The sequence below is a fragment of the Limanda limanda genome, chromosome 17 (assembly GCF_963576545.1).
Source record: "Limanda limanda chromosome 17, fLimLim1.1, whole genome shotgun sequence".
Taxonomy (NCBI): Eukaryota; Metazoa; Chordata; class Actinopteri; order Pleuronectiformes; family Pleuronectidae; genus Limanda; species Limanda limanda.
Window position 1 is genome coordinate 12,495,672 of NC_083652.1, and position 10,163 is coordinate 12,505,834.

At 44.7% G+C, this 10,163-nt stretch overlaps 1 protein-coding gene across 1 annotated transcript; it reads left to right on the top strand.

Moving 5' to 3' along the window:
* Positions 1 to 736: 736 nt before the first annotated feature.
* On the top strand, positions 737 to 5,998 carry txn2 (thioredoxin 2). Its single transcript, XM_061089927.1, has 4 exons — positions 737 to 806; positions 4,637 to 4,917; positions 5,499 to 5,622; positions 5,817 to 5,998. The coding sequence occupies exons 2-4, from the start codon at positions 4,637 to 4,639 to the stop codon at positions 5,931 to 5,933; spliced, it is 522 nt and encodes a 173-aa protein (XP_060945910.1). The 5' UTR covers positions 737 to 806; the 3' UTR covers positions 5,934 to 5,998.
* The last annotated feature ends 4,165 nt before the right edge of the window (positions 5,999 to 10,163 follow it).

The following is a 10,163-nucleotide window of genomic DNA, read 5'->3' on the forward strand; positions in this document are numbered from 1 at the left end:
GACTTTTTTCACTCAGCCATGGACGACACACATCCCTGTTTGGAACGACGCACCCACCTTCTCTCTTTCATCGCGCTGCCCTACGGGACATGAGACTCCGTCCCTCCACCACACAACTCCACCTCTATGGATTATGAACATGAAAGAAGAGAGGTTGTTTATTTACATAAGAAAATAAGAGCCGCACATAGGTTATTGCTGATATATTGTTTATACACACAATAACACATGAAGGCTTCACCCAATGCTCATTATCTAAAATGATATTCTCCCGGGCAGTTCCTGACTTAAAAGAAATGATCGACTGAATGACTCAATTAGATTTTGTCCTTTGAAGATCAAAGGTCAAGGTTACGATGACCTCATGTTCTTAGGAATGGGATCCAACAGGTACACGCACAATCACATAGTTCAACGGCTCTTATCCGATAAACACATTTCATTTACCTTCATTGATTCTTGCTGGACGTGCTTCTTTTAGTAAGGTGATGCAAAACAAACATTCTATAGTCTTCTTAAATGTTCTTTATATTATAATTTAGCCAAAATTTAAGACCCTTCAGTTATCTATTGTATTAATTTATTTTACTTTAGCTAAAGTTTGTATTTGAGTATTTTCAGTAGAATAAGAAAACATTTGACCGACATATAGTTCCGGACCTGGCCGGAGGTGGCGCTGCTCACTGCACTGAAGAGGATCAACCTCCTCTCGGTCTCCTCTTGTTAAATCTACGGCATCAGACCGGAAGTGATCGTTTGTTCCGTGAGGTGAAGATCAGCAGTAGAAGACAAACGTAAACATTAAGGTAAAATCACGCGTTATTTCTCCGGTGTGCGTGAGTGTGCGTGAGTGCGGGGCTCAGGGCGCGTGTTCGTCAAACTGTGCGGGAGCGTGTGCGTGAGTGTGCGGGTCACAGCGGGAGGGGGGGCGGGGTGAGGTCAGGACGAGGAGGGCAAAGTCACACGTAACAGATGGTAATGGAGGAACCAGGCTTCCGGTAGAGAGACAGGGGGACACCGGGGGAGAGACAGGGGGACACCGGAGTGAGAGGGACAGAGAGTCCGGTAGAGAGACAGGGGGACACCGGGGGAAGAGGGACCAGGCTGCTGGTAGAGAGGCAAGGGACACCGGGGGAAGAGGGACCAGGCTGCCGGTAGAGAGACAGGGGGACACCGGGAGAAGAGGAGCAGAGAGTCCGGTAGAGAGACAGGGGGACACCAGGGGGAAGACGAGCAGAGAGTCCGGTAGAGAGACAGGGGGAGAGGGACAGAGAGTCCGGTAGAGAGAAAGGGGGACACCGGGGGGAGAGAGACACAGAGTCCGGTAGAGAGACAGGGGGACACCGGGGAAGAGAGGGACAGAGAGTCCGGTAGAGAGACAGGGGGACACCGGGGAAGAGAGGGACACAGAGTCCGGTAGAGAGATAGGGGGACACCGGGGGGAGAGGGACAGAGAGTCCGGTAGAGAGACGGGGGGACACCGGGGAAGAGAGGGACACAGAGTCCGGTAGAGAGACAGGGGGACACCGGGGGAAGAGGGACACAGAGTCCGGTAGAGAGACAGGGGGACACCGGGGAAGAGAGGGACACAGAGTCCGGTAGAGAGACAGGGGGACACCGGGGGAAGAGGGACACAGAGTCCGGTAGAGAGACAGGGGGACACCGGGGAAGAGAGGGACACAGAGTCCGGTAGAGAGACTTCAATTTTTAAAGTTTACTTAAAACTGTGCAGGACACACAAACACATGGAATCACATAGACTCAGATGAATCCATGAAAGAAATATAAAAGCATATCTAAGATAAAGTGGAAAATAAAAGAGTAGTAATCGAACATAATTAAATAGGAAATAATCTAGTGAGTGATTCACCTAGAGCTGGTGTCACCAACCTTTTTTAGACTGAGAGCTACTTCAAAGGTACTGAGTAGTACGAAGGGCTACTTGTTTCCAGTGGTGGGAAGTAACAAAGTAGAAGTACTTCGTTACTAGTAGAAAGTAGAAATACTTCGTTACTGTACTTAAGTAGATTTTTCACATATCTGTACTTTACTTGAGTATTTATTTTCCTGACGACTTTTAACTCGTTACATTTGAGCACAAATATCTGTACTTTCTACTTCTTACATTCTCAAAACTGGCTCGTTATGCAGCGGAGGTTGGCGGAACGTGCACCTTTACACACGGCGCACCTCTCTCTCGCTCTCTCGCTCCTGCAGGAGCTCGGTTCAGTCTTTATTATTAGGGCCCAGGCACTGACAGACATGAGGCCCTATTGAAATTGTAAGGATTATTATTCAGGCAAATGAATTGGCTTTTTGAGGGCTTTTATTAGGTGACTTTACATAATTTTTTGAAGGTATTCCTTTTTCGATTCACATTCGTTTTCCCTTTCCTGCTTCGTGTCAACATCTGCACATAAATACATAGCTCGAAGCAGCAAGTGGTTAACTTTTCTTAAAGAAAATATTGGAACAACTTCAAGCAGGGTTGTGTCTTCACTTTGTCGTCCCTACAGGCAAGATACCCTACAGGTGTATTGTCACCCTGCTTCCAACAAATGCAAACACAAACACAGGCCCATTCAATGAAGATAGTCTAATGATAAATAAACAGGCTTACATGTAGATGTGTGGACAACCTGGCGGGCAGGATTACAGGCAGGTAAACATCCAGGCAGTTACACAATACAGCTAATAGACACAAAAGGTTCATTTGGTCTATTAATGTTCTTAGGTAGAATCAAGAGGCACTTCTTTATTCTGTTGTGTTGATTCTTTGTTGTCTCTAGAAGTTCAGATGCACTTGTCCAATACTTTTTTAACCTCAGCATCTCAGGTTCAAAATTTGTAAAATTATACAATATATATATAGTGTTGTTATAATTTTTCAGTCAGTCGAAATAAATCCTGAACTGAACAAGGCCTACTATAAAAAGCACTTAGCATTTTTAATTTTGGTACTTGTACTTTTACTTTTGGTACTTAAGTACATTTCAACACCAGATACTTTGGATACTTAAGTACATTTAATATGAGCAACTCTAAGACTTTTACTCAAGTCATTTTCTGACAGGTGACTTTTACTTTTACCGGAGTCACTTTCAAGTAAGATATCTGTACTTTTACTCAAGTATGGCTTTCAAGTACTTGATACACCACTGCTTGTTTTATACAAACGTCCTGAATAATAGAGTTGCACAGATCACCTTTTAATATTATTAATAATATATGTGAAGAGACTGTCTGATCAAGTTAATGTTAATTATTCCTCGGAATAATTATTAACAATGATTTCCACAACAATGATTGTAGGAAGCAGATATATTAATACATGCAAAATGTATTTCTGTTAAACTGTTTCAACTTTGCTTTAATTCAACTTAATTTAAGTACTTTTGGTGACATTTATCACTACATGCCTCCATCAGTCTGTTCTTTTTCAAAAGTAGATAAAAAATAACCAAATAACCACTTATAAGCACTTTGTTACAAGATGATAAAGCTCAACCAAAAATAACACATTCATATGACTGGGGTGTAATGTTTCTAAGTGTCTTCTTCATTTTTTGGGTCTCATACTGTCAGCTGCCAGAGTTTTCAGACCTAAAATCCATACAAGTCTCTCCTCATGTCCTCCTTCATTCACTGTGAACCCAAGAGCAAGACAGGCTTCATCTTACTTTCTTTTCAACTTGGTGACATTTATCACTACATTCCTCCATCAGTCTGTACTTTTTAAAAAATAGAGAAAAAATTAATTCAATTAAAATCACTTTGTCACAAAGATGATAAAGCTCAACCAAAAAGAACACATGCATGTAACAGGGTGTAATGTTTCTTAGTGTCTTCTTAATTTGTTTGGTCTCATAGAGTTTTCAGACATAAAATACACACTTGTCTCTCCTCATGTCCTACCACATTGACTGTGAACCCAAGAGCAAGAAAGGCTTCATCTTACTTTCTTTTCAACTTGGTTTTTGAACACTGTCTCTTGTTTGTCCCTGACCGGCTGCCTCACGTGAACGATGCTCTCCACTGTGTGTGTCTCTGAGCGAGTGGGTGGGGGCGGGGCGGAGCCCCGGGGCCTGAGTGTGTGCGCGACGTGCACGTCACTGCACAGGGAGCCGCTGCAGAGGAGCTGAAGCCGCGGGCTGCTGACCACTGGCTACTGCGAAAGAGCGATTTGTTTACTGCTCCGCCGTTAAAGAGATGCAGACGTCAAAACATTAGTTCGGCTCTAATAATAGTTGCGCCTCACATTTCCTCCTAACGGTCGCGCGCCCCACACAGTTTGAGAATGTGCTGTCTGGACACACACACACACACACACACATGTCCCCCTCCCGGTCGCGCGCCCTAGCTGTTTGAGAATCACTGGCATAGAGTGAGATGGCGGTTTGACTATTTTTTAAATTTCAAATTTAATTATTTTTTGGTTGTTTTTTTTAAAAATTTTTAGGCTTTTAATTTAGAGCATGCCTTGCGGGCGACCAGGTGCCCATGGGCACCGTGTTGGTGACCCCTGACCTAGAGACATAAGATAAGAAAAGTTATTATTATAATTATGACAAGCCAGTGAATGAGCTAACAATGAGCTAACGATCACTAATCCTTCTCCTCTCATGTCTTGTTACAGATGGCTCACAGGCTCCTGCTCCGTAGAATTTGGACGCTGTCTTCGAAAGAGATCCGCTGCCTCCCGTCCTCCACTGCCTCCGTCGCCTCCTCCTCTTTCTCCTCCTCCTCTTTCTCCACCTCCCTGCAGTCCAACACACCCCGGGGGCTCCTCCTCTCTCCATCACGCACCCTTCCTCACACCTTCAGCCGGGCCGTCTCCTTCAATGTCCAGGACCACGACGACTTCACAGAGAGGGTCATCAACAGCGAGCTGCCCGTGCTCGTCGACTTCCACGCACAGTGAGTAAAGTCACGTGTGAATCTTTTTAGTCTTTTAGTTTGAGAGCAGGACGTATTGATTTCACGTTCAGACTTTATAATACGGTCTTTGAAAACTCTTATATTGAACTTTAACCTGCAGAAACCCTGATTCATGCTCTTTCTAAAGACCTTTGATTTACAGATCTCTTTTCTCTCGACTCTCGGGGACTTGAACCTCATGACTACACATGTTACAGTGTGTGTTTGTGTTTCGCTGTTTAAAAATACACATGCATGTACGTACACATGAGAACCACTGTGAGGGATTCCCCTGACAAGTCGTGCAAGGTTACACAACAGCTCCAGTTACAGTCACTGGTTGGACTGGGAACTGTAGAGGGGTCTTCACCTCACTGAAGGGTCTGGATTTGTTATTGCAGATTCTATTTCTGGTGCTTTCTGACGACAGGAGTGAACCTCAGTGTGTTTTACGTGGATCTAGTCACAGTTGTATTCCTCCTGAACAGCTTTCACAAAATAATATTTTTATTGTTGTATATTTGTAGCAGTCTAACTCCATTCTGTTGTAACGTTTGTCGTGTTTGTGTGTTGTTCATCAGGTGGTGTGGTCCCTGTAAGATCCTCGGGCCGAGGCTGGAGAAGGCGATAGCGAACCAGAAAGGCCGCGTTGCCATGGCGAAAGTTGACATCGACGATCACACAGACCTCGCTATTGAATACGGGGTGAGAGTTGTTTTTATTATGTTAGCGTCTAAACTTTGAGGTTTGTAGTTTGTGTAGAGAACAAATTGTTAGTTGCCGTGAATGAAATTGTGCTAAAATTACACTAGCTGTCAAAAGTGTATGATTTAAAATTGTTATAGTTGCATAACTTAAAGTTGTTGGTTGTATGTCACATGACTTCCTGCGTCCTCCAGGTGTCTGCTGTCCCGACAGTCATCGCCATACGCGGGGGGGACGTCGTCGGCCAGTTTGTCGGGATCAAAGACGACGACGAGCTGGAGTCGTTTGTCAGCAAAGTCCTTGAAAAGTGAAGCATCCGTCCCCGCCCCCCCCCCACTCACCAACATACTTCTTCTTTCTTTTGTACGACTCCAACATGGCCGGCAGCCCTGCGCCGCCATCTTGAACCTGTTTAGCAGGCGCCAACAATAATTACAGCCACGCCACCATCACAGCTGGCAAACTCTCAAACTCTCAACCGCTCACACCCACAGATAGACACACTGCCTCAGCTGCTCCCGTCTCGCTCTGCTTCCTCTTGTCTAGCGCTGGGTGTGCGCCTCCATTAGCCTTTTAGTTCACGCTGTGCTCCATTTTGGAGCGGCTCCATTTCTCTTGAATAATGTGACGGCTCCTCGGCTCCTTTCCATAACCCTGGAGCTGCCGAGCTGGTGTGGTGTAACAGTTTCATGTTAAAGTCTGTAGAAGGGAACGTACACAGCTGTTACGCACTTATACTGTTTCACATGAGGGACGAGCATTTGTAGTTTTAACGTTGAACAGGATTTAACTTAAAACCAGACGATACTGAATGAGAATCGTGACAGTGTTAACTGTAGTTCCTGCTTTTCTCCAGGAGAGGGTGGCATTTCTTTAACATGGCAAAGCCACACATGGTCATTTTACACCATTATGCCTAATACTGTGAGAGGAAGGTGTGTTTGTGTGTGTGTGTGCGTGTGTGTCTGTGTGTGTGTTTGTCTTTAGGTCCTGACTGTGAAGCTGACGTCGAGCAGGAATTGCAAATTCTGACTTTTATTTAGTTTATTACTGAAATGAACTCTATGTACAGAAAGCATGTGATAAAAGTCAATAATAAAGAAAACGAAAGATGTTCTGTATTCAACTTGTGTTTTTTCCTGCGTTTGAAAAAAGAAGATGGTGGTTTTACTTTGATCACCTCCGCCCAGGATTTGATGTTTCTTTACCGTTTGTCTGTGTGTTTGTCAGCAGGATTTACTAAAAACTACTGAACCGGTTTTCTTGAAACGAGCTGGAAGGTTTGAGTTTGTTCCAACGATAACAAATTAACTTTTGGAGTAGATTCAATTAAAGGGGCACAGACAGGAATGTGAAATGTAGTGTGTCTCCACATTGTTGTGGATTCGTATAGAAATAACCAGATATCGTTAGGTAAAAGAAATTGAATGTAAGAAGCCTGCTGGGCTTTGGTAGAGGTCAGTGCTCTCACTGTTATTATAGTAAGTTCATGTTTATTGTTTTCAGCCCATTACTTATGCGCTGAAAGTTACTATTTGTGCTCAAGATAATTAAAATGCATAAGAAATATAGTATAGGGGTAAGTACCTTGAGTTTTTGTAGCATCACCATAAGTTCAGTTTATGTTTTCTGTTGTAGTTGTGGTGAAATTCTCAGCCTATAACTCAAACCCTTGAAGTTTCTGGAAACATCCGAGGTAGGAGATGAAATGTCTTAGATCCAAAAAGGGCGTTGGTCAACTTTGCAGCAATGGAAATTAAGTTTATTGACAGAAGGCTGATTCAAATCTGTTGTATTTCATCTGCTGGTTTTTTGTGCATCAGATGGTGAACTTGCTTTTTAATCATAGGAATGTCAAATGTTGTAATGTTTTCACCCTTTCTGTTTGTTTGTAAGCCAGATTACACAAAAACTCCCGAATGTGTTCACAAGAAACTTGTTGGAAGGAAGTGTTCTGTGTGTATTTATTGAATTCAAGGGTCCTTGGCAGAGGAATGTGCTCCACTGACAATCTCGTTTGCTTCGGATTTCACTTTTAGTCATTCAGACATCATTTTATAGTCATTCAGCTACTTTTTATTACTCTGTCTCTTCAGTGGATTCGCCCCTTTGTTTTCTCTTTTAATTGAATTGTGTCCAACTTGTTCATTTGCTGCACTTTTAATATATATTTATATATATAATAAACTAATAATAATAAGGCCAGATTTGAAGAGCCTTGAGTAAACAAGGTGAAATGGGGCTGAAGCAGACAGCAGCCAACCTGCAGTCAGACAGTTATTACATCATCATTCCCTCCTCTCTCAAAAAATCATTATCCTTCCCATCCTGGTGCATGAAGTCATCCCCAGCTGACAGAATCATGCACCGACCTGCAGACGCCTCTGAAGAGAGATCATCAGTTGACATGTTCCCTCTGCACGTTCACTGGTCCTGGCTCCGAGTCGCCAGGGGACAGAATCCTCAGCAGCAGCCAGAAGCACAGACCCGGTGGTATTTGTTTTTTTGCAAAGAGGGAATTCCACTGGCATTACAAAGGCAGGTGATGAGAGAGGGAGGTGATCCAGATGTACAGACATGGCTGTTGTGAGCCGGATGAAAGACATTCTTGCAGAGTGTGTGGGTCTGTACCACAGCACCTCGGTAAATGATCTCCCATTTTAACCAGCGTCGACCTTCTTCTTCTTGTCAGCTCGTGTGCGTTCCAGTAATCACTGACTGGTCTGCAGGCCGCAGGGCTCATGACTCAATCTGCCCCCCCGCCCCAGGACACACATATCTGTCTCATCCTCATTGTCTGACCTCAGACACACAAGCGAGGTGAGTGTGGAGATGACGACAAGCTCCAAAGGTTCAAGAGCAGCAGTAACTCTACACCTTTTGTGTAAAAAACAATAGACCACACCTCCACCCTGGCTCCCGCTGTCTCTCTCTCTTACTCAACCACTCTTATGACCATATAAGGCAAAAAAAAAGACAGGGGAAGCCAGTGGCTGCTGCTGCTGCTGCTGAGCAAACCGCCTGAGAGACGCTGAGGGGCAGAGTTGCAGAATTTTTCTGGTGCCTCCGTCCTAATCTGCTTCGCCGCTCTCTGCGCCTGAAACTGTGAATGTTTGCTGAGAGTTTGTTTGAAAATTAAAGTGCCTGATGACACGGAGGCCAAATGCTCTGGCTGCGAGGTCGAGACATGGCCGTGGTCCTTTCTGTGTGTGTGGGAGAAACTCTGCAACAACAGATCTGCTGCAGCCTGAGAGAAATCTGTGTTTATAGTAAATATGTTGCTGTATTTGTGTTAGAAACACACGCTGCCCTCCAACTTGTTCGGCCTCGGCTCTGCTCCAGACTAAAACCAGCCTGAGACAAAACAACCTCTGCTGCTTGGTAGCCCTCCATCTTTCTCCCATGCATCATAACAGCACTCAGGGCTCACGATGACGTGTAGGCGTGCATTGGCCAGGTTGTGAAAGCAGTTCAGATGATGAAGGAGGAAAGAGACGGGTTAACAAAAGAGGGGAAGCTTTGCGTAGTTTCCCTTGACTTCACATTCCTCAGTTCTGTGAGTCAACATGTGTGTTATCGCTGCTTTTAGTGAGCTGATGACTGTGGAAATGAAGAGGAGGATGGAGGGGGGAGCAGACAGAATAAATGGCTGAAGTCTTATTGTTGCATAAACTTAGAAGCTGAAGTCGATCCTGATTATTCTTTGTGGTTCTCGACTGTTCGGGACACACACACACCAGCATTATCATGTCAACAGAATAAGTGGTTTGAGCAGGAGGGCGTTGCACATGCTGGGGAAGGATGTTGAACAAAACACAAGTTGTTGGAATGAGCGGCGACATGTTTTCCCGGGGATCCCATTAAAAGCATGTGTGTGTTGGATTGTGTCTCAGTGCAAGTCAGGTAAGAGGTTACAGCTGGAAGGTCTCAGATCTGAGCCTCTGTATATTTATACACATTTCCATGTTCATGGATGAGGGCACGCACACACACAGACACACACAATCACACAGTCATATTCTCACAGAGACACTGGAGCATGAACGTCCACACACATGAATTCACACAAGTAATTACACGGCGGGAGCGGTCAGTGAGTTAACATGGCACCCTTTTAATGTGCTGACACTGAATGGGTCCTTTTTCCCCCGACTGGATGATAAAATGGCTTTGCACACCCTGAATTACAGACACACCCTGCTGCTATTACAACCGACTGAAGGAAAGAGAGAGAGAGAGACTAGGTCACAGTGAAAAGGAGGGCGTGAGGTAGATAGAGGGAGGGAGGGAGGGAGGGAGGGAGGGAGGGAGGGAGGGAGGGAGGGAGGTCAGAAGTGTCCATATTTGGTCATTTATCCCAGCGTTTATGCCTTTTTTAAGCCCCATTCTGTGTCTACATGTGTGAACTTTCTCTCAGTTTAACCTTAAATCCACAATTGTTTACTTTTTATTTATTTGTTCTGTGCACACAGTCTCCCTCTGTCTCCCCCCCCCCCCCCTCTCTCCTCCGCTCGGCCCTCTCTCTCCTCTCTCAGCATCTG

What these genes read in the sequence shown, in the direction of transcription:
- txn2 (XM_061089927.1), top strand. Translation starts at nt 4,637, where the DNA reads ATGGCTCACAGGCTCCTGCTCCGTAGAATTTGGACGCTGTCTTCGAAA. An exon ending in CTCGTCGACTTCCACGCACA is followed by an intron (nt 4,918 to 5,498) that starts GTGAGTAAAGTC and finishes GTTGTTCATCAG; the next exon opens with GTGGTGTGGTCCCTGTAAGA. An exon ending in ACCTCGCTATTGAATACGGG is followed by an intron (nt 5,623 to 5,816) that starts GTGAGAGTTGTT and finishes TGCGTCCTCCAG; the next exon opens with GTGTCTGCTGTCCCGACAGT.